The sequence below is a fragment of the Anoplopoma fimbria genome, chromosome 11 (assembly GCF_027596085.1).
Source record: "Anoplopoma fimbria isolate UVic2021 breed Golden Eagle Sablefish chromosome 11, Afim_UVic_2022, whole genome shotgun sequence".
Lineage (NCBI taxonomy): Eukaryota > Metazoa > Chordata > Actinopteri > Perciformes > Anoplopomatidae > Anoplopoma > Anoplopoma fimbria.
The window spans coordinates 15,861,093-15,884,631 of record NC_072459.1 but is presented as its reverse complement, the minus strand read 5'-3'; the positions used below and the strand labels follow the sequence as shown (position 1 = coordinate 15,884,631).

The 23,539-nt window shown below is 42.8% G+C and overlaps 3 protein-coding genes across 3 annotated transcripts; 2 read left to right on the top strand and 1 right to left on the bottom strand.

The window, feature by feature from the left end:
- Positions 1-10,750: 10,750 nt before the first annotated feature.
- On the top strand, positions 10,751-13,218 carry ccdc43 (coiled-coil domain containing 43). Its single transcript, XM_054607963.1, has 5 exons — positions 10,751-10,968; positions 11,495-11,588; positions 12,381-12,516; positions 12,687-12,742; positions 12,971-13,218. The coding sequence occupies exons 1-5, from the start codon at positions 10,795-10,797 to the stop codon at positions 13,156-13,158; spliced, it is 648 nt and encodes a 215-aa protein (XP_054463938.1). The 5' UTR covers positions 10,751-10,794; the 3' UTR covers positions 13,159-13,218.
- A 1,129-nt stretch (positions 13,219-14,347) lies between these two features.
- moto (minamoto) lies at positions 14,348-19,543 on the bottom strand. The gene is made up of 8 exons (XM_054608044.1): positions 19,435-19,543; positions 19,052-19,151; positions 18,256-18,428; positions 17,892-17,996; positions 16,157-17,681; positions 15,775-15,909; positions 15,229-15,406; positions 14,348-15,140 (listed from the first exon to the last, which is right to left on the bottom strand). The coding sequence occupies exons 2-8, from the start codon at positions 19,112-19,114 to the stop codon at positions 14,944-14,946; spliced, it is 2,376 nt and encodes a 791-aa protein (XP_054464019.1). The 5' UTR covers positions 19,115-19,151; positions 19,435-19,543; the 3' UTR covers positions 14,348-14,943.
- Positions 19,544-20,999: 1,456 nt separating this feature from the next.
- Positions 21,000-23,050, top strand: fzd2 (frizzled class receptor 2). Its single transcript, XM_054607116.1, has one exon. It carries the CDS (start codon positions 21,143-21,145, stop codon positions 22,778-22,780), a length of 1,638 nt encoding a protein of 545 aa, XP_054463091.1. The 5' UTR covers positions 21,000-21,142; the 3' UTR covers positions 22,781-23,050.
- The last annotated feature ends 489 nt before the right edge of the window (positions 23,051-23,539 follow it).

The window sequence follows — 23,539 nt, the reverse complement described above, 5'->3', positions numbered from 1 at the left end:
TGAGACAATGAGAGAATGTGGGTGGGTAAAGAAAAAAAAGAAAAGGAGGCCGCTTTAGCAGGTGAGAGATTGATATACATTCCTTTGTGCTGATTATCATCTGGATCCAAATGGGGCTGAATCAATAAAAGCATGGAACACATATAGACTCTCCTCACCCAGAATAACAAGTCATACAGGCCGAGAGAGAGAGAGAGATATGTGAGAGAAGGGCAACAAGAAGAGCAAAAGGGCAGCGAGGAGGGACTCCTGCTTCTCAAAGGGTGAGCTTGTTAGTGAAAGGAGACGGCATGAAAAGCGCCGAACAGGAGCTCAGACACTCGCCCACAAAATGGATTTAACACCGAACGAATTCTTGTGACGGGCGCCTGTGTCCCCGAGTATTCTTGAAGAATGTGTCCCTGTGACATCAACACAACCGTAGCGGTTAACGTGCCAGGCTTTTGCCATTTTGCCTGCCGTCCGTTCAGCTCACCGACCGATAGACCTTGCACTTGGTTTGCGATAAAGAACGGGAAGGTGGAAGGAAAGAAAAACAAAAGCGATTGATATAAATGATCTGCTGGCCAAGAGGGGCCCCCAGGCAGGGGGCGAGCGAAGGTCCGCTCGATACCAATTGATCGCGGGAGGCCCAGGCATTCGTCTTAATTCTGACTAATTAGGGCGGCGGCTGACGAGGAGGGGGGTTAGAGAGACAAGTGGTCGGTGTGTGTGCTCGCATGTGTGTCTGTGCGTCAATGGGACCTCCCAGATTACAAAATCAAGCCGCCCCCCCCGTGTTTACAAAGCGTGGAACAAGTGGAGGATTAAGGAAATCAGTTTAGGAAACAACAACCGTCACCACATTAGTGTCGCTGCCAAAATAATTCCCCTGTCTTCGGTGGGTTTGCCTGACAGGCAGGATGGGAGTAAATCCTTCTCCCATTTCTTTTTTTTTCTTTTCTTTTTTTTTTACTAAATCTTGTTTGTGTGAGAACTGGAGATTATCTTGTGCCAGCACACGTCTGGCCTTTGGTAGCCAAGAGGCAGCAGAAGAGAGACGCTTTTCTTGCCTCACCCGTTGCACAGATAGACATCAAAGCCTTTTAATTGGCAGGAAGGAAAAAGTTGGGCATGATCGCCACAACAATTGGGATGAAAAACGTGATTTACTTGCATGGTCGTCAGTGTGAAAAATGATGGGATGTGAGCTCCTGGTCCAGGGTGAAAGAGACAAGCCTGTGGAGACCTGAGGCAAATTGCTTTAGTGTGCAATCCTACAGTGTTAGAACCGTAGTGGGAACCGGAGAACAGGAGATGTGGGCTGGGAGGCGTCTCGGAGTTTAGAGGCAAAGCCCTTTTTAAAAAAAAAAAAAAAAAAAAAAAAGAAAAATCCCAGCATTTTGGGAGCAGACATTGAGCGCGGGGTGCAGAGCTGCTGAGAGCTCCGGCTTAGACACTGATTCCTATCTGTCGCTCCCTGAGGATGTTAGCGGCGTGAAGTGGAAGGTGGCTGGAGGGAAGTATCGCCATGAACCAAAGGGCAGCAGCGGGGACGAGAGATCACAATCTGACAACAGAAACACACACACACACAGAGGCGTGAATGTGAAGGTGCATGAGCCGGCCAGAACTGCGTGAGGGCCGGCACAGACAAAAGTGACAAAATATCAGGGAGTGAAAAAGTGACAGACAGGCAGCGTATCTATATCAGACAAGATCCCATTGTTTAGGAGAGACAAAAAAAAAAAAAGCTCAGGCAGGCCGAGGCTGACTCTCCCCCCTTTGTCACTCACTCTCGTAGTCCGGGAGAGAGAGAGACTGACAGATACACTTGAATATCAGCTCCTCGCTCGCTGTTCTTTGACACATAAACTTCTCTGCCCTTTCCACCTCCGGCACACCGTTTCCCAGAAAGCTATTCATATCCCCGGCCCGGCTCGGTTTTTCGGCTACCCCCCCAGTGGGTTAATGGTAAACGGTAAATGGACTGTACTTATATAGCACACTAAGCACTTTTACACTACATATCATCATTCACCCATTCACACCCTGATGGGAGGGGCTACTAAGGTGCCACCTATAACCACAAATTAACATTCATACACCGCAGGAACAGCCTGCGGGAGCAATTTGGGGTTTAAGTGTCTTGCCCAGGGACACATCGACATGTACTGCCGGAGCCGGGGATCGAACGGCCGATCCTCTGATTGGAGGACGACCCTGCTCTCCAGCTCTGGGGGGTTCACAAACAGAAGCACACAAACTAACGGTGGGCGTCTGGATGTCTTCACCCAACACTATAAATACCTTCTCGGCTCCAGACGCCAGTCAGTCCACTCACATCAAATTAACCGAACAGGGTGGACACGTCCCCTGATTTCTCCGCTCGTCAGCTCAAGTGTGATGTCCTAATGACTCGCCCCAGCCGTCGATACCGGTCCACATAACAGTGGGGCCCTAAGGGGGACAATTAGGGAGAGGAGGCGTTGTTTCCACTGATAAATGTTGTCACTGCTGGTATCGGTACTAATAAGCTGTAATTTGCCCGATGTAGACTGTGATGACACACAAGCTGTAGCAGCAACAACAACCAGACAGATGGGTGAGCCCACAAGGCTTCACATGAAAAGTGACACAAACGCTTTCATTAACTCTGAGCAGTGGGATCCACAAATTTGTATGCGGTGTTTATGAGATCAGGCCTGCGTGACATATTGAAAAGTCCCCAATTGTGAAGCAGAAATGTGCTCAAGAAGAGAGAACGTCAGAATCCAGTCCCATCAGGAGCTTTGTTGGGATGATTGAAGCCAAATGTGATGGGAAACGTGACAGATTGGTGATGATGAAGAATTTATGATTTCCACTTTCTAATCACTTTGTGTTATGTAAGTTTTATGCTGAAAGGTAAATGTTAGTTGGAATTTCTCAGTTGACATTTTCTGCCCTGAATTTGATTTACCAGGTAGCACTTCCTCTCAGGCAGATTAGCAAAACTCAAATTGCTATTTTAAGATATTATATCAGGGTTGTGATGGGTAATTTTGGCTATGTTTCAAAGTATCTGCTGAGATTTTAATTTGAAAGGGCTCTGCCTGATGAGCCTAGATCAAACATCAAAATGTTCTTTTAGCATTAACATATTTGCAAGGGGAGTTGATTTTATTTGACTCAGTTTGTAACAGTGGTTCAAAACTTTTTTTATATATATATGGTGATCGGTAATATCTGCAAGCTTTGTTCTTATTTGAACCAGTCTGTGAAAACTATTGGGAGGATTTGACAAAACTGAAAGCTCTAACAATTCTTGCAAAAGCAATAACCCAAAATCTTGCAGAGACTGATCATTGCTTTTTTGGTTGGTTGGAATCCTTAAGTGTATATTAGAATATTAAAGTGATGATAGTTGCTATCGACGCTGAAAACTACTAAAAACCCAAAGACAGTTAATGTACAATGATATTAAAGTGGAAGCACTTTCACTTGATAAATGTCTTTAATGATTAATCTAATAGCAAATCTGTCGCAGGTAAAGTTTTCTGCTGATCAAACTATTGAGCAATGTTTGATGGCTCATTGTGTTTTGAGATAAGGATGGATTTCTTCTTCAACACGCATGAGTGTGTGTTAAACTCTCGCCTACCAGAACAAAAAAAATAATATTGTCTGTGGGACCAGATGAAGAACAGAGAGGCCACAGAGACAGACCTTCATACAGACACAGGTGGCTTGAGACTGCGCCGCGCTGTCTGATGTGCGGGTGACTGACGGCTACCAGCAGAGCTGGCCTGCCTCAGCCCATCAGCAGACGGGACGCCAGCGCCAGTCTGTAGCACAGACCAACGATCAGCATGAACAGCTGAGCAGACGCCTCGCCAGACCGCTCCCCCTCTCTCCTCCTCTCTCCTCCTCTCTCTCCAACTTTTCACTCTCTCCCCTCCGTGTCACCATCCCGCCAGAACACTGATGGGAGGGTGTGTATTGTTGTCAGCGGGGCAACATGGTGTCACCATAAACTGTCATGTGCTGTCAATATTTACCCTCATTTGAGTAGCCTTGTTAGGCGGTCACGTGACAGCGATTCCTCTTATTGCAGGACTTATTCAGATGTGGCAAAGGCGGGGAAGAGATCCATGGGAATTTTTGCTTCAGTGCATTTGGGAAAACATTTGAATATATATATGAGCTGATATGTAAACACCTTTACTGTCAAATCTCACCCTGACACTGTTTTGTTCCGGAGATGGGGAGGGGGAGGAATAGCATTAAGCTATCAACAGCAAAATAACAGTCTTTTTAAAATGAGGTGACTGAAGTGTCACAGTGGATAATAAGATGGCTGTGCGGGTCATTCTGCTGTCAGTAAGCAGACAACTCAGTCACTTTTTTTCATGCATTCATTCACACAGACCCTTAAAAGTAGCTAAATCTACAGTATACGTTTTCCTTTTTTTTTTTTTTTTTAATATCATCACTTTGAGAAGCCCCCCAAAATCCATCCTTTATGGCCCCATACGGAGACAGGTCTTCAATTTAATTCCCCATCTGTGGCCAGCTTGAAATATTATCCAAGAAATGAGATCCGTGACCCTGAATACAGAGTGCGAAGCAGGATGGAGACATGGCCTGATTCTGTGGCTAAGAGGGGGGAAGCTTGGATCCCCTCCCCAAGTGGCATGGCTAAATATTTGCCCTCCTCCACTTGGCTGTCTAGACGCATCCACTCAGCCCCCTTTTCCCTTCCCATCACTCCTCCGCTCTGCTCAGAAGCGGCGAGGGCTGGCACGGTCAGCCAGGCAGGGCGCCAAAAAAACCCAGCGACAAAAAAGTTCCCTCCGCTCTGCCAGAGGTCACCAAAGTTCAACAACCTGGAAAGAATGGGTTTCGCATTTTTAAAAACCTCTGGGCCACCATTTGGGGAGTCGCACGCACACTTAGTTAGGGACAGGAGGAAAAAAATGCTGTCAAATGGTCTTTGTGCTTCGCGATGATTTAGAGAAAGGAACCCTCAGAACTCGACGAGCGGTCTCCGTGGACTTCCCCACGTTAGTGTTCCATATTCATTACCCTTCTTCCACATTCACATGGCGGGGGTTTTAATTGCCTACGATTCAGACTAAAAAGCTAGATGAGCGGAGTGAAAAAGCACCACGCCTCCTGAGAGGGAGATGTGGGAAGTCCACCACCAGCACACTGAATCTGATAGATGCATTAACTTCTAATAAGAGCCCTCATTATCCATAACCAGATTATTCCCTATGCTATCAGCTCAAGTTGATTCTCTTCCCTCCAAAGAGACACTGGGCTCCAGCAAAAAACTGACAGGCCGGCATGCATCATGCTGTGCAGCCACTGAAGTTGTAATCCTAGCGGCCCTGTACAGGTCATTGAACAAGTCAAACAAAACATCTTTAATTGAATGACTCCTCTTTATCCGTCTGAGGTGTTAGACTTGAGTCACAAGTCTGGTAACGGCAGACAACGTAAGAGAAAACCAACAAGAACAGGCTATTTGACTGCAACACCACTGACTCATATCTTCATTGTGATTCAACTTTTTAAATTGCATTGACTTGACACCATCCCAGTTTATGGTTGAGAGTAAACAGTTCCTACTTAAAACTGCCGTGATGGTAAATCTACCACTGTGCTAGTATGGTACTATTGAATAGTTTTTCCACCACACTGCCCACTTTCCTGGTCATGGTTTCTGGAAGGAGACATTTTTGTTGAGTTTTTCAAACATGTATTTTGGGGCTTTGAGCACCGATAGCTGTGTCCCATTTAGTTCCATTATACTGGAGATGAGGCAGACGTCTCTACGGCTGATATCTCCAACTAGGCAAATCACACCAAAAACATCTAGATTGACGAGAAGAAAAAAAATAAATTGGGGGGAACAGTCCAGAAAATATAAAAAAACAATAGGCTGTATAGTATTAAGATTAAGACAGTGGTTCCTAACCTTACTTTGTGGTTTTGACCTCTGACCTCTGAAAGCCGTCCGCAGTTGGGTTCATTAATAAAGCCCAGGACCCCCACTGACCCCCTGACTCAGACACTTAGGTCCCCTGGACAATTTCCCACAGAATTAAAACATCAAGTTTAATGATGTTTTAAACTTGCCCTTTCTACTGTTTACTGTTACGCACCTATAGATCACCTAGCCAAATTCCTTGTATGTGTAACATACTTGGCAATAAACAGCTTCTGATTTTGATTCCTACTTGTGGCACCTGGTCAGTTATAATTTAAATAGCATGATATATTACAGATTTTTTTATTTTTTTCATCAAACATAAATTAATGAACAGGTTGCAGCCCTAAGAATATTATAATATATAACAATATCTCAGACACAGGCACATTTTCTGCAGAGCAAGTACTCTTATGCTTTTAAGTGCATTAAGCTAATAATACTTCTGTACAGGATTTTAAACATTGTACTTCTACACTGTGGTTTAGGTTCATCTACTTTACTAAAAGACCTGAGCACGTCTTCCACCACTGAATGGAACTACTAACAATAATGCTAACATTTCCATATCTTTGGTGAGCAATAAACAAAATTAACATGAAATCAGTGAGCCATTCACACAGTCAATGTGGTGGGACAATGTTGGCAACCAAGGTTTGATGTCCTTAATGTTGTGTTGCAGAATCAATAAGCAATCAGCAGTGTTTAATAATGGAAATCTGACACTAATGGATGGACAGCAGGAGTCAAACATTACTTAAGACTACAGACTATAGTGGCTTCTCGCTTTCCCTCTCTTATTTACCACAGAAATATGGAGTTTGTTTGTCTGTCAGTGTGTGTGTGTGTGTGTGTGTGTGTGTGTGTGTGTGTGTGTGTGTGTGTGTGTGTGTGTGTGTGTGTGTGTGTGTGTGTGTGTGTGTGTGAGAGTGTGTGTGTGTGTGTGTGTGTGTGTGTGTGTGGGAGGGGCACAAAAGAAGTGTCATAGTTGGAAAGCCAGAGTTAGAGTGTTTGTACAGTATGTCTGTGTATATATGTGTGTGTGTGTGTGTGTGTGTGTGTGTGTATGTGTGTGTGTGTGTGTGTGTGTGTGAGAGAGAGTTAGTCTTTAGAGGGGAATAAAAATAGAAGAACAGAAGAACAATGTGTTTATAGTGAACAATAAGAAATGCAACATAATGCATTAATATTATTAGAATTATTATGTTGTGCGGTTGTCATAGTTACCATTACTTGTCATAGTTACCTGGTGTCCATCACGTCTCACAGGTTAGATCGCTGACGTCTACACTCTGAAATGATAAAAAAATTATCACTTACCATCAACACTATTCAGTGAAATAACACATTACTGTAATCTCCTACAATGTAATGATGATATTATATATTGTTGTAGATGTGAATTCAGGCTTTTGCACTACCACATAGCACATTTTTCAACAGGCTGCTTATTCAAAAGAACTGCCAGCGTTTTAATGTTGGAGCCACCATGTGATGAGGCAGCACACTGCTAGAGAAGATGAGGAGGCACGCCTGTTACACATGCTGTTTTTTCCCTTTGCTCTGCACTGCCTGGTTGTTCTGGGATCTGGTGGTTATATTCTGTCACATTAACGTTGGGGTAGAGGATATGTTGACAGAGAGAGGACATTGCACATTGAGACTGTAGGGCTTTTCTAAGGCTGGTGGCATTGGGACATGAAGACAAGTGTGTATATGTGCGTGTGTGTGTGTGTGTGTGTGTGTGTGTGTGTGTGTGTGTGTGTGTGTGTGTGTGTGTGTGTGTGTGTGTGTGTGTGTGTGTGCATGTGTGTGTAGAAGGAAAAGGTTGCCTGTGGAGCAGAGCATGTGGATGGCCACCCACTCAGCAGCCTCGCGGCCCTCGTCATTTCGCATCAATCCACAGCCCCTCAACATAAATAGGACAGGCGTCCTAAAGCTATGCAGTGCTAAGAGAGGCAATGGCATTATGCAGCGACCCTGGGCACCTCAGCTGGAAATATGACTATACGGCAGCCTGTTGTAATGGCAGTTTCCCTAAAACTTGCACACCACTCTGTTAGTAGGGGAACTATTTTGGCAGTTATTACACGTAGTATTAATGTACTTGTCTTGTACTGCCTATAATAATACAAGGCAAGTGAGTGGACATCGTTAAATCTGCACTTTTGGAAACCTATTTCAATTCTTAACTTTAAAAAAAAGCAAAAAATAAATTCATGTAGTTCATCACTTTTTTTAAAGTTTCACACAATGAAATGCAACTAACGCACTTTGTTGCACCTTCAATTTCATTGCGTGACATTCATGTCAATCACCAACTCAAACAACAATCAATCCCAGCTCTACTTTTTTTTCACTTTCCTTCCAATACAGGCTTTCAATTCACGGAGAGAAATAATACATAACATGCAGCTGGTTTACAGAGTCTGTCCGTTCAATTTGAAACATCTGCAAAATACTTTAAGCGCAAAAGTAAAAGTACTGAGCGTGGCGCACCAACTTATCAGTCTGGTTTCACAATTGTTTAAGGGTGTTTGATGAAAGTTAATTTGAATTTTTTTGCCTGCAGAAAAGTACAAAGTGGGCTTAATGTGTGTGCGTGTATCTGGGCTGTAAGGAATTGAAGGTGGTGCACTAAAATAGAGAGTACAGTTCCACGCGGTAGCTTCCCCGTGGCGTCACAGAAACTTCACACTTCATTACTGCAAGGCCAGCGACGTGTGAAGCCATTATGTAGGAACAGTGGGAAGGGAAGCGTGTGTGTGAGTGTAGGCATGTGTGTGTTCGGGGGTATAACTAAGAGTTGTGGGGTGTGTTTTTGTGTGTGTGGAGGGGGGCGATGCAGGGGGAGAAATAATAACCCCCCTTTGCTTAAAGTGCTTTCTGGAAGCAGGATCAAGTCATTCACATGGAAACATTGTTTAATGCATTCAAACAGCTGGGAGGTGTTGTCCCAGTGTCAAATGAAAGAGGACGAACAAACAGCTGGCAGGGCATTTTTCTTTGCTCCACGGCTCTGCTTGCAACTATGCTTTAATAAACGACATCTGATGCACACGCATGGGGCAATTTGCAATGAATCACATACTAAATGAGCTCCAAACTACTTTCATGCAACTGAATCCAAGAGTCAATATCCTCCGTCTCTATCTGGAGGAAGGAGTAAACAAATCTGTGTCCTCTACTTCCACCAAGTGGCCAAAGCAAGAGTGTCACACTTGCTTATGCTATTTGTGAGAGCAGTCAGTCTTGTATGTCATCTGTGCCTCCATTTAGCACAGGCAAGGACCCCAGTGATGAAAAAGTTATGGTGAATGGTGAAAAATAAAAAATGCAATCAGAAGTAACTTATCACACTACGTTTGTCTCAACTATTCCGTTCACTCAGTGTCAGTGGTGCACTGCAACAACCTTCTAAAATATTTTACAATCAAACAAATTCACCTTCAAACACGTCATCCTCTTACTTAAATGGTTGAAGCAAATCGTCTTTCTGCATTTTTCAATATGTTATGATAATTTTGTTCTGCCAAAGGCCTGTTTTATTGCCAGATGCCCACTGAATTTAAAAAGAATAGCTGACTATTTACAAATCAGCATTTCGATTAGACCAGTACTGGTGCGCCTAGTGCTGAAAGCCTACGAGTGAGTGCACAAGTACCTCCTGTCAACTGCGGGACAATCGAACATTCATTTTCTAATTGAGAACTTTGGGATTTGTGGCAGTGTCCCAGGGCACTTTCTGTGACTGCCAATGCCAAGTGTTCGCTCTGATTGAAATGTTGGCTACTGATGTTGATCGAGCAAGCCAGAAAAGAAGTGGAAAAACATTATCGCTGCCATTTTCATTCACATGGAAAGTTGACAAGTACTGTGCTCATAGCTATATGGTTCATAGACTAGGAGCTGTAGAGTAGCTGTACATTATACAGGGGGCAAGGCCGGTACTTGATGTGGAACAGGTAGACTCTCTGTGGGGCAAAAGGAACATGTGGGTATTTGTGGTAATTTGGTAAAGAGACAGCTTGCTTGGGCAGAATATAAAATACAAAATATACAACCACCTCTGAAGACATCCCAGTAGAAACATGGGGAATGGACGTAGCAGACCAATATATTTCTATTAATGGTAATGGTAGATGAAATGCTGTGGTCAGACAGAATCATCTGGATGGCTAGCATTGCAAATCTTTTCAAAAAAAAGTTCTTAATTAATTCATTACATGTGTTGTATTAAGACATTTCTCCATATTAATCAAGAACAGCTTTCTTTTGGACGCTTTTTGACTGTGAGAATAAGCTACAAACTTTAAGGCTGAAAAGGTATCAGTTAAAATTAAGAAATGTAACTCATACTGATTGAATTGATACAGAAATGCCCATTTTTGAACACGACCTACATGTTTTGAGAGATTTATACACCTTTAAAGAAAAATAAAGTGCGATGCATAAATATAAAAACTGATTCAATGGTTGTAGAAAGTAATGTTTCAGAAAAAGCCATCAAAAGAAACAAGACAACAAAGTAAAGGAGCATGTTTTAGTTAACTAACTGAAATGCGTGACTTATATAGTTTTCTGTCTGTGGCTCTCCTTCGAGATTTTTTTTTTGTTGGCACTTGACAGCTACCAGTACTTTGTTAAAATACTCAATACATAAACTGCCACATTTGTATTTCATAGTATAAACAAAATGACTTTATAGTATTATTATTTTACCGAGGTGTTTACATTGTCGTTTGACGGAAAACAGCTGAAATCGCAAACAACTGCAATTTCCGACAGGCAATGAGAAAGGACAGCCGTGCACCGCCGAAGGACCCCAGAGGGCCAAGATGGCTGCGCCCGTGTCAATCGCCGGGGAGTTTGAAAGCTGGTTAAATGATCGGCTAGACTCGCTAGAAGTGGACCGTGAGGTGTACGGGGCGTACATTTTAGGGGTCTTACGAGAAGAGGAGAGCGACGAGGAGAAAGAAGATGCGCTTCAAGGGATTTTATCCGCATTTCTGGTGAGTATTACAAAGCGGCATGTCCCGCTTCTCAGCCACCGACGGCTGTGCTTCTCTCATTTGCTGCTGTCCGTCTTGTCTGCCGGGCGGTGCCAAGAAACAGGCGCTGATGTCAGCTGTCTTTTTATAGAACCAAGTCTATCGACGGTAGACGCGACAGTGTCACCTCAGGCAGTGATGTGAGCTGTTCTCTCCTGCCATGTGAAACCCAACTGAGCAACACACGACTCTACACATAATACGGGTCCTTAACATGTTTGGGAAAAATTGCGGCTTATTTTTTTTGGTTAACATTTGCACACCTGTGTAGTTATACTGTATATTATCTAATAACGTATCTAACCTTATTTGTACACGTGTGTGTTGTGAGCATTGACTTGCTGTCAGCTCCACCAAGGGGTTATCAGCTGTTTCTCTCCTCTTTTTTTTTTTTTTTTTTTTCTTCATATCCTTGTGCAATGTGGCAGCCCTGCTAAATACCGCCTCCACTGTTACTACTTAACTGGTATTTGTCTTTTGCCTGCAGGATGAGGACAACGTGGAAGATGTCTGCAAGCAGATCATCAAGCAGTGGACAGATTGGCGCAACAGATCAGGGAACAAACGAGATGCTGAAGATGGTATTTATCTAACTTTGATTTATCCACATTCCCCAATCTCATTGAGATTTAGGATTTTCCTTTACCTTTTGCAGTTATCAAGGTTGGCGGCACCTTGACAAAGCTTGCAGAACATCCCCATACAGAATAGTTGAACCATAAATGACTGAAAATGAGATCAACATAACATGATATGGCAACAACGTGGTGCAAACTTGCACAGAGAGTTAGATAGAGTTATATAAGAATTCATACAAGCATTTCTAAAAAAAAAAAAGTACATAATAAAGCCAGGAGGCTCGTCAACCCACTTAAATCTTGACTTACCAGAGCAAAGACAGCTGGCTACCGAGTGGTTTCGTCAATAGCAGATAAACATACAGAGGGATTAGCTCTGTAATTTAAAATCATTTGCTTTGAGTTTGGAGCAGAGTGCACAAAGACCCGTTTGTCTCACAGAGAGATTAACATGGCCTAAAAAAAGAATAAAAAAACCACTTCCTGAGACTGCAGAAAAGTTTTTTTTTTTTTGTGATCTCATGACGGGTCTATGCCGAAAAGTACTTTCCACTAAGTTTGTTTTGTCAGCCTTAATACTGGAAAGAGGTTGTTTACTGTGTACATAACCATAAGGAGGTATACACTGTCTGCAGGCTCAGGCTCAGATGGCGGCCCTACTGGCTCCTTCTGTTCATGTGCCTTCATATTGACAGTGAAAGGCAGGTATCTATTTATTTTTTATTGCAAGTAAAGCTACACATTCTTGTGGTTTATTTACAGTTTGTGTTTTTGTTGTTGTTTTTTTCCTTGTAGCTGAGGTCCAGGCCATCGCCAGCATGATAGAAAAACAAGCTCAGATCACGAAGAAACACATGGAGGTGTCCGAGGAGTCGAAGAAGAGGAAAGAAGCGGTCCTCGCTCAGTACGCCAATGTGACAGACGACGAGGAATATCCTTTATCTTACCAACTGTAATGTTTCACTTCAATAACAAATGTTTCTTTGACCATGCAGAGAGTTTTATCTCTGTCCACACTTTACATCTCATCTCATCATTTCCCTTCAGTCACATTTTGGTCATTAATCTTTAAGATGTCAGTTCTTTCCTTGACAAAAGCACTGAAGCTGAAGAAGAGGAGGCAACAAGTGCGAGTAACTTCACTGGGAATGAAAAGTGTATCCTTTTTAAAGCTGTTCATATATAATCACATGGAATTCCGAGTCACTAACTCTAATATAAATGGCTTATGCAATAGTTGCATGACCCTGCCTTCCACTGATGCACTGCTCCTATCATTTACACCTCCATACCATAGTGGTAATATGTAGTAATGATACATTGGCAGAGTGCTTTTGGCTTTCATCCAACTCCTCCTCCTCCTCCTCCTTCACTGAAAGTGTCAGCTCTGTTCAAGAACACAAACGTGGAAGAGGTGCTAACCAGGCAAAGACAAAAGCGGGACCAGGCTCGTGACGACGCTCAGAAGAAGAAGGAAGGGGACAAGATGCAGCGGGAGAAGGACAAACTGTCCAAACAAGACCGAAAAGACAAGGAGAAGAAGCGCACACAGAAGGGTGAACGCAAAAGATAAAACAAAAGAAAGGACACTTTGAGCGTGGAAAGGGTTTTGTTATGAGACAAAGATGAATGCTTCTTTTTGGCTGAACCTCATTGGCAAATTCAGTATGCGAACATGTTTTCATCAGACCCTCTGTGTTGATTACTCTCTCTTAATAAGAACAATGCTGTAAATTGTGCAGGTTCTTTGACATTTGTATAAGCGGATACAGAAAAAAAAAAATGTCTTGGAAAAAAAGCTGCCAGTCTTTATATCATGTCGATTGTTAGTCAGTCTTATGTCGTGTGAAGAATGCTTTGGCTGAGCTTTGACACAGTTTCTCCTTGAATGATCAAAGTATGCACCACAAAATTGGATTGATCACAGTTTAAAGCAGAGGAATGCTTGTAAAGAGTTTCTGCTTTTATCCTCCGTGCCAATATGCCTTTCATTTCTGCTCAAGTAAAGGCGAGTTCATCATTTTGATGCTTTGGGTTTTAGTTTTTACAGTCTATGCATTATTTCTGAGAATAAAAACAAAGGAGCGGTTGCTAAATTATACCTCAAATATGTCATGTACCACGATTTGAATGTTTATAACGAGGGTCATCATCTTTTGAATAAATAAAAAAAAAAAAAACGTTTACAGCAATTTAATTGTTTTATTTTAAAATTTTCCTTTTACAGAACAGGCGAACATTAAAATGAAACAAAGCATAGTCATGGAATAAGTCTACAGACCAGAGAATCGTTGCTTGACGCAGCTTTTTAATAGATACAAGCTTTAGTCCTGAGCTGACAAACCGTCACACTGATGAGAATAATATTTGATAAGACTGTCGGAAAATGATGGAAAGTGTGATTAATACATTTCAATTTAAAACGCTGAACTCTTAAAAGTTTCAGTATATTTTCTTACAGTTACTATATATATTTTTTTTTTTTTTTTACCAAATGGCAGATAAAACAAGAAAAAACAAGTTTCAGAAATTAATTTGAACATTGGAAAAAACATTTTATAATTTAGCATGTTCATATTAAACCTACTGATAGAGAGCTAATCTTCAAAGTCTTAACAGCATACAGAGAATTCTTTTTTTAACTTAGCTATGTAACATTTCACTGATGGGAATGTTTATATATTTCTAATGGAAATTGTGATTAATACATTTAAATTTAAAACACTGAACACTTCTTTCTGAAGTCTGAGTATCTTTGCCACGGTTCAAACTTCACCAAATTGCAGATAAATACGTTCTTTTTCTGATTACAGCATGTTTAGATTACATAAGGAAAACTGAAGCTGCAGAAATGAATTGGAACATTTTTAGATAACATTTTTAATATTAAGCATGTTTGTTTTAAACTACTGCCCTTATGATTCAATCTTTGCTTGGGAATACCCAGAACGGAGGTTCCATTTACATTCCAATAAATAAGTAAAACAGAAGAATTCACTGAAATCTTCCTCATAAATAGTGCCTTTAAATACAACGGTGATGGAGCACATTCACGCTAATTTGAAACTGACACTAATTAAATGAAATTAAGTTAAGATGCAGCAGGATGAATTACATTTCATGCAATTCCCGCACAACAAAAGTTAGCCCACTGATGCTCCTCCAGCCGTCATCAAGCTTCAAATTGCTCATCTCATATTCTGCAGTGATCGCTGTGTTGCAGGTAAAATGTCACTATACACTTGCAGGTAACATTAGTACTTTTTATATCACCCCGCTGCTGATGGGAAATTTATAATCAGGGCGCTCTGGAGTAGTTCTAATTAATTCAAGCCCTTTAGCTAATGCTTATAGCCCGCTAAATGGTAACGTTAAAAGAGTATCCTTCAAATGGAGAGGAGCCCTTCTCTCTGTTTAGGGCCTCCCTGTTAACGTGGGGGTCCTGCCTCTTAGCAGGGGTCGGTAGCGTCATCTGGAGAGCACTCCACAGGGCCGTGCGCATCTTCCTCGTGGTGGCAGCGAGGTCCTTCAGCGCAATGACCAACAGCAGGGTGTCTATGAAACAGAAGCCAGTTAGAACCGGCAGCGTAGCAGAGAGAGAGAGAGAGAGAGAACGTATGTCTGCCATTATAGTGTGACTCACCTCGGTCCTCTGGGAAATGAGCTCTCTGCCGCTGGTGTTTGGACATACTGGCAAGCTCCTCCTTGCGCCTCGACTGGGTGATGCTGATCGCCATATGATGCCTGTTCAGTGCCGTGTGGATGTTGGTATGGAGGGGAGTGTTGCACAGACACTCCATTCTGTCCAGAAGGCTCGCCACCTGCAACGCACCAACATAATCAACGCTTGTATACCTACCTCAGTCTTAGAAATCTGTGAGATCTTATCCGTGCAAGGACACATTGCTTATTAATAAGCCATCACATAAAACATAACTTCAGACACATTACGGAAGATTAACTAGTTGCATTTTTGTGTTCTTTGTTGTACTATGTATGTAAGTATGTTTTTTATTCAGGGTCCACACAACGAATAAATAAACGCACCATCTAGGAGACTCCATTAAAGAAAAGTAGTTTTGTCTTGATAAAAGCTGCGGTGGTGCCAAATAAGGATGCAAATATCACCTTCGGATCATAACGACGCCTGTAGATGGCAGTATGGAAGCAATGTATTGTGGGGTCTCACCCTTGCTTGTTCTCTCATCTGATTGATGATGAGGTGGTCCACTCTGGTGGGATTTGGTGGAGTTTTGGGCAGGTTAGTGTTGGCCACGGATGCAGTCCTTCTCCCGAGAAATGTCTTGGTTAGGATGACCTCTGTCTAAAAGAATAATAAAAAAAAGAATAATAATTGAGAACAACAAACTTACACTTGCTCAACAGCAACACCTTCTAAAAAAATACTTTATTTTATAAATTCAATAGGTAACCTAATAACTAATAAGCTAACTATCTATATATGTTTAATATATATGATTAATAGGTGATAGCTTTGCAGCTCATCTGAAAATAAATGTTCTGATATATGTTTGCATTGTTGGCAAAAAAATTGGATTTTGAAAGCATACCCTCTTCCTCTCCCTCTCCAAGCACCTCCACTGCTCATAACACTCGTCCAGGTAGAAGTAAAGCTGGATCAGAGGTCCTCCTTGATTCATCACCATTGAAGTTGTCCCGGCCGAGGCCATGCCATGATAAGTGGTCTCTCCTCTGCAGGTCAACATGTCACTGACATAGGAGTTAAAAACTGCAGACTCATTGGCTGACATTACGTCACCCATGTCCATGCCGGGCACGCAGCTCCCGTAGGGCAGTGTGGCTCTAGAGCTGAAGTTAGGGGAGCTGATGGGGACGTTGGGGAACCTCCTGGGGTCATTGACCGCATACATGAACGGCATGAGCTGCTGTGTATTCCCTGCACTGACCATGCTGTTTTCTCCATCAAAGCCGTGAGACTGCATGCTCCCCAGGTGGTCAAAGTTGGGGTGTTGAGAGAGGGCCTGGTTCTTGTCTCCCCCTCTCATGTTAGCGTTGCTCAGGGGTCTTGGGGAGAAGCCTTCTCCTAGAAAGCCGGACATATGCATCCTCCTCTTTTCCCTCTGCAACTGAGGCCTGAGCTTGCTCTGTATCAGGCCCTGCTGGAAGTGATGCTTTGGATACTGGTTCATGCTCATGTTAATGGGCAGTGACGTGTTCTCTCTGTGCATGGTCATGTTGCTCTGGTACTGCTTTGGGAGGTTTAGAGATGTAGAAAACGGCTTGGGCGGCTGGAAGTACTCTGTGTTTTGTGGGCTGAAACCAGATAGATCTTGAAAGGCCTCACGGTTAAACGTTTGTCTCCTCATTTCTCCGTTTCTTTCCATCTGCGCCGTCCCAAATTCTCCCACCAGCTGTTTCTGGGTCTGCATTGCAGGAGGGCTTTGTGTTGGCATGGCAGGACTGGTGTTTTTCCATTGTTCAACCATGCTGTCTTCATGCTGCATCCCCACTGACTGCCTGTGGATGTTTGGAAAGTCTGCGCCACACAAGCCATCGTGCTCACCGGCCATGAACGAGTGAAAGCTGCTGACCAGTTGGTTAATGTCTTGTGGCCCATACTGCTCGTTGCTAACTCTTTGGATGTACTGGTCTTCATAGTAGGGATGAAAGCATGGGCTGTTCATTTCGCTTTGAGGTCTTAAGACATTACTGAGGTCAGGTAAATTATTAATGGGCTGACTATCCCGTCTGTCTTTCTCAGTTGGCACGCTGTCGTACTTGCATCGCGGTACCTGTGAGAAACAGGTGTTTCCTGTGTTGGGCATTGATAGACCTGGTGGCAGTTTCTGAGGACGGAGGGTGTAGCTGTCCTGGTCTCCATTGGGCAAATTTAAAAGCCATTGTTGATTGGTAGAAATGCCATTGGACTGTTGATAAAACTCTTTGACATCTCTGTCTGCTGACTGTCCCTGTGCTTTACTTAAAGTCTCACGGGATACATAGTTTGGGGGAAAGGTCGGGGGATGTCGCGTTTTAGCCTCTGAATGAAAATACTGTAGCAGTTCTTCTCTCAGTGTCTTTGGAGACCAGACGGGATTGCATGTAGGTAGGCTCCTAAAATAGTATAAAGGACTTTCTTTAATGACAGAGTTTATAAAACTACTACAGCATATATGAAATATATATGTATATATATTTTGTAACTAAAAGATTAGAAGAATTTATTTATTTTTGGCTGATCAGCGGCCATAAATCATCCAATATACTGTAAAATATATATACACACCCAACCCTACGATGTGAAAACCTTACACCATGACTTACCCTTCACTGTAGTAGCTGTCCTGTGAATCTGCTTCATCCAAAATATTTGACACTAGACCCTGTAGATCAGTCTCCCCTTCACAGTCAGTACTATCAGTGGGTTTCCTGCAAGAAATCAAAACATGTCCCTAGAATTGCACTCCATCTCTTCTTTTTTCTTTGATTGTTATCATTTAACAGTATGGCTGATGATGTGTTTTTCTTCATTAATCACATTTGGACCAGCCCAGTACATTTAACTACATCTGAATAACAGAATAAAACCCCAACCCTATTTAGAATAGCAGTGTGATTGATTAATACTACTAAGGGATAGTGCAGAGATGAATAATCATTTAACCCAAACCTAGTTCAAACTGAATACCTGATTTTAATGTTGTTCTGGGCACAGTTGATAAGGCCATAGGGATCATCATGAGCATTGTGAGACCAGGGCAGGTAGGATGGTGTGTTCTGCTCCTGTAGTGAGACACTGGGGACGGCAACGAAGGGCAATGCCACGCTGCCATTGTTTCCACTGCCTACATTCACACTGGCCTGAATAAAGAGAGAGAAGCGATGGTTAATCAATCTGAAGTTCACTTGAAAAAAACAAAAAAAACATTACTAAGGTATTTCTCCTCCTCACACAAAGCAGCTTAATAGAAATTCCAAGACTAATTGTAGGTGTCATAGAAGGTTTTAAATGCTTAACAATATTCCTGAGGCTTAATGAACAAACAAAAACGAGACAATTAAAGCTGAAATTAATAAGCAATCAACTCAATTGATAAGGATTAAAAGTGAATATTTGAGGTGGGGATTGATTGACAAAACAGCAACTTTTAAGACATCACTCTGGGAGTTTGGAAATTCTCACTGTATATCCGGTATTTTAAGGGCGATTAATTGAGAAAATAATCGATTATGAAGATTATTGTTCGTTCTGCTTCAGAGACAATAATCATGAACAATGTATGAACATACTTTGTGTTTCTGCTGTGAACTCAGATAAATATTTTAAACGAAAAGTTAAGGGATCAAGGGCCTAATGCTGATTTAATAGACGTCCAACATGTATTACCCTATAATAAACCCCTAACACATGTGTATGGCTATTTCAAATATGCCATGACAAAAAAAAAAAACCACCTATCTATGACTCTAAATTGACATCTTACCTGGCGTTGGTATGTTGGAAAGAGTGAATTCGCAAACGCGCTCTGATGTCCGTCAAAGGCCATTCTGAACTTGGGTGGATTCTTTACTCCATTAACGTCACTGGTCCGGAAAAACACAAGAAACTCAGTTAGAATCGGTTATAACCATCTGTGGCAACGTTTTGTTCAACATATAAAGCATTAGCTAACTGCTTCTCATAGAAAGAAAATCAACTTCGCCATTAAATCAACCTAACAGCTAGCACTAGCTAGCTAACAGATTAAGCTAGCAGGCTGTCGACCCCCGTTGCTAATTCGGACTAAAACTAGTCAAAACTAGTTATATTTGGTTAACTTTGTCTAAACTCACCGAGTTAGCTGAGCAGAATACAGGATTAACCCACCTGACTACGTTAAGCAACGTCAACTTTCGGAGTTTAACAGTTTTTCTTTACACTCGGTACATTATCCTCAAATGCTCTCGTGCGCCCCTCAGCTCGAGCCCGTTGATCGACGTTGCCCTCGCGACCTGAGCCCGCATTGGCTGAGCCTGACGAATTCTATTTTTCGGCCAATTAACGTCAAGCAGGAGATCCGAGAGCATAGCAACGAGGGGTGTCGTCACCCCCCCCCCCCCCCCCTATGTGTAGTAGCGTTACGGCACAGGTGGTCTTCTGCATACATATTTTTTTCTACATTGTAGATTAATATTGAAGACATCCAAACTATGAAGGAACACATATGGAATCATGTGGTAAACAAACAAATGCTCAACAAACCAGAATATGTTTTATATTTTAGATTCTTCAAAGTAGTTGAATGAGAAGGTGGTTCCAAACTTTTGACTGATACTGTTTATATATATATATATATATATATATATATATATATATATATATATATATATATATATATATATATATATAATTATTTGGTACTTCGTAATTTGTAGAATAAATCATACATATGTTATATATATGATATATAGTTATTTGCAGTATTTAACGTTACATACCTTTGTTCAGTTCAGTTCTTTGTAGTTTTTTTACACTTCAGTTATATCTGAAGTAGATTCATTTGAAAAAAAAAAAAATTTCACTAAATACATTTTTACAAAGCACTAGTACCAAGCTACTACATACTTACGAATAATTGATTACTTGATTGTCAAATTTAGAAATGGAATTTGAACATGACATGGACATTGAAGTACACTAGGTGGGGAAGTCTACCTTCTACATGAGGGACATTGGAAGTCTATTTGGGCCCATAGACTGTGTATGTGATTGGGCCACGCAATCCAGCTGTGGAGCAAAGATTGAAAATGTTACCAAAAATATGACTTACATTACCTTCAAAATAAAAGAAAGCGCTCTGCTAATGTGTTGTGCTTAAAACTTAATACGATATTTGCTTTAAAAATAACTTCATAATATCGATGCTGTCCACTTATAAATATGATTATGAGACTGTATATAATTTGTCCTGTAAAAAATAAAAGATGTACTGGTTTGATGAATGAAATTGATATAAAATGAACACACTATAATAATAAGTTTTATTATTGTTATTCTAACAATAATAATTCTAATAATAATAATAATTATTATTATTATTACTAATATTATTATTATATTTTTTATTGTTACTATATTTATAATTAGTATTATTATTAGTAGTAGTAACTTACATACATAAGTTTCAGTTTTGGTTGCCTTCAAAAAACCCGTATACTACTGCTCAGACTCTAGATGAAGAAACAAATTATATATATATACAATATTCGTGCTATGCTATTATCGTGTCATAAAATTCTACAAACGTGTCAAATTCGTCTTTTAGGATTTTATTTTGAAAGCTATTACCGGAAGCTATGTGTCTTATTGTCGCTGCCTTGATGTGTTGGAAGGACTCGAAGTTGTGGAGGAGAAAAAAAGTCAGCCAGCAGTTCTCCGCGGAGACCAGGGAGCAGCGTACGGGTCTTCACCTCCGGTTTCTCACTTCAGTAAGTTACTCTCTATTAAGAATAACTTGCAGAACTGATGATACACACTAAACAAGTCTACAGCAAGTAATATATCGGGCTCAAGTTGCACTCTTAAACTTTGGAAGATGATTTCTTGCAAGACCTGGTCCGTCGCCCTCCTGCTGCCTCTGCTTCTATCAGCCCAGTATCAAGGGGACAACGGAATAGTCGTCCCGGAGCACGGATTTTGTCAGCCGATCTCAATCCCCCTGTGCACGGACATAGCCTACAACCAAACCATCATGCCCAATTTAGTGGGCCACTACAACCAGGAGGACGCTGGACTCGAGGTGCACCAGTTTTACCCCCTCGTGAAGGTGCAGTGCTCGCCGGAGTTGAAGTTCTTCCTCTGCTCCATGTACGCGCCCGTGTGCACGGTCCTGGAGAAGGCCATCCCTCCCTGCAGGTCGATCTGCGAGAGAGCCAAGCAGGGCTGCGAGGCCCTCATGAACAAGTTCGGCTTCCAGTGGCCGGACCGCCTGCGCTGCGAGAACTTCCCGGTCCTGGGGGACGGACAGATCTGTGTGGGCCAGAACGACTCCACCACCGCAACCGTCTCGCCCATCATCCCTGTCCCGGGCACCCACGACCTCACCGATGTCCCCATGCACGAGAGGCCCTTCCGATGCCCCCCTGTGCTCAAAGTACCCCCTTATTTGAACTACAAGTTTCTGGAGGTGAAGGACTGTGCGGCTCCCTGTGAGCCCTCCAGGAGCGGCGGATACATGTTTTTCACCGACAAAGAGATTCAGTTCTCCCGCATATGGATCCTGGTCTGGTCCGTGCTTTGTTGTGCCTCCACCTTATTCACGGTGACCACCTATTTGGTTGACATGCAGCGCTTCAGGTATCCGGAGCGGCCCATCATCTTCCTGTCCGGCTGCTACACTATGGTCTCCGTGGCCTACATAGCCGGCTACTTCCTGGGAGACAAAGTGGTGTGCAACGAGAGCTTCAGCCCCGATCGCTACAAAACCATCGTCCAGGGCACCAAGAAGGAGGGCTGCACCATCCTCTTCATGATGCTCTACTTCTTCAGCATGGCCAGCTCCATCTGGTGGGTCATCCTGTCCCTCACCTGGTTCCTGGCGGCAGGCATGAAGTGGGGTCACGAGGCCATCGAGGCCCACTCCCAGTATTTCCACCTGGCGGCCTGGGCGGTGCCGGCCGTCAAGACCATCAGCATCCTGGCCATCGGGCAGATCGAGGGCGACGTGCTCAGCGGCGTGTGCTTCGTCAGCCTGAGCAGCCTGGACCCCCTGCGGGGCTTCGTGTTGGCCCCTCTCTTCATCTACCTCTTCATCGGCACCTCGTTCCTGCTGGCCGGCTTCGTGTCGCTGTTCCGGATCCGCACCATCATGAAGCACGACGGCACCAAGACGGAGAAGCTGGAGCGGCTGATGGTGCGGATCGGCGTGTTCAGCGTGCTCTACACCGTCCCCGCCACCATCGTCATCGCCTGCGTCTTCTACGAGCAGGCCTTCCGCCCACACTGGGAGCGCAGCTGGGTCAGCCACAACTGCAGGGGCCTGGCCATCCCGTGCCCCATGCAGACGGGGCCCCGCATGACCCCGGACTTCACCGTCTACATGATAAAGTACCTCATGACGCTGATAGTGGGGATCACCTCTGGATTCTGGATCTGGTCTGGGAAGACTCTACAATCCTGGCATAAGTTTTACACACGGCTGACGAATAGCAAACAAGGGGAGACCACGGTGTAGAATAAAGGGACGTCCAGATGTTGATGGGACTAATTTGTGTGTTGTTACCTGTCGGTCATGTGATAGGGTAATTAGCACAGCGAGTAGCCACAGGGTTCTCACAGCGTTTGTATTCACCTCAGCTTTCATAGCCACACACGCATGCCAAACAGAGGGTCAGGGGTTTGACAAAAGGGCAAGCTGGATAAACAAGGACTGAGCCGGACTGTCTGAACAAATAACAAGCATGACTATGGATGCCATGTGCTGAAATGCTCTCCCCTCCCTCCTCCCTCCCCCCCCCCCCCCCCTCACCCATCTCCCTTTAAAGCCGCCATAAGCTCACGTTGAGTGACGATCCAGCAGCCGAGGGAACCGAGGAGAACGAGCGTCCGAAAGAGAAACGGGCGGTTTATTCTCTCTGTAAACATTTCATGTGTAATTAAATGAAATTGTAAATAGTATTTGTAAAAACATGAAATTATATATTTTGTATTTATAGAAAGTAAACACTTTTTCCTTGTCTGCCAGTGTACCTACTTTACCTTTTTGCACTGTAAGAATGCCACATACTGTAGATCTAGATATGCTCCTTTTTTTCCTTTTTTTTAATTAATTGCTGGTTTTGAATTTCGTTGTTTTTGTATGGATTAATGAACATTACAGTCTGTTGGACTATATCCAAGAAGCTTTTTTTTTGTTTTAGCCCACTGTACTTTCAGTCCTTTTTTTAACAAAATAAACATGTGCTGAGATTCGGCAGAATGTGCAGATATAATC

Bases quoted from the DNA above. Each gene is read 5' to 3' on its own strand.
- ccdc43 (XM_054607963.1), top strand. From the start codon at position 10,795: ATGGCTGCGCCCGTGTCAATCGCCGGGGAGTTTGAAAGCTGGTTAAAT. The intron at 12,517-12,686 runs ATATCCTTTATC...TGACAAAAGCAC, and splicing joins AATGTGACAGACGACGAGGA to TGAAGCTGAAGAAGAGGAGG. The intron at 12,743-12,970 runs GTATCCTTTTTA...TGAAAGTGTCAG, and splicing joins CTTCACTGGGAATGAAAAGT to CTCTGTTCAAGAACACAAAC.
- moto (XM_054608044.1), bottom strand. From the start codon at position 19,114: ATGGCCTTTGACGGACATCAGAGCGCGTTTGCGAATTCACTCTTTCCA. The intron at 17,997-18,255 runs GTATTCAGTTTG...GATTTCTTGCAG, and splicing joins CAGAACAACATTAAAATCAG to GAAACCCACTGATAGTACTG. The intron at 17,682-17,891 runs GTAAGTCATGGT...ATACTATTTTAG, and splicing joins GACAGCTACTACAGTGAAGG to GAGCCTACCTACATGCAATC.
- fzd2 (XM_054607116.1), top strand. From the start codon at position 21,143: ATGATTTCTTGCAAGACCTGGTCCGTCGCCCTCCTGCTGCCTCTGCTT.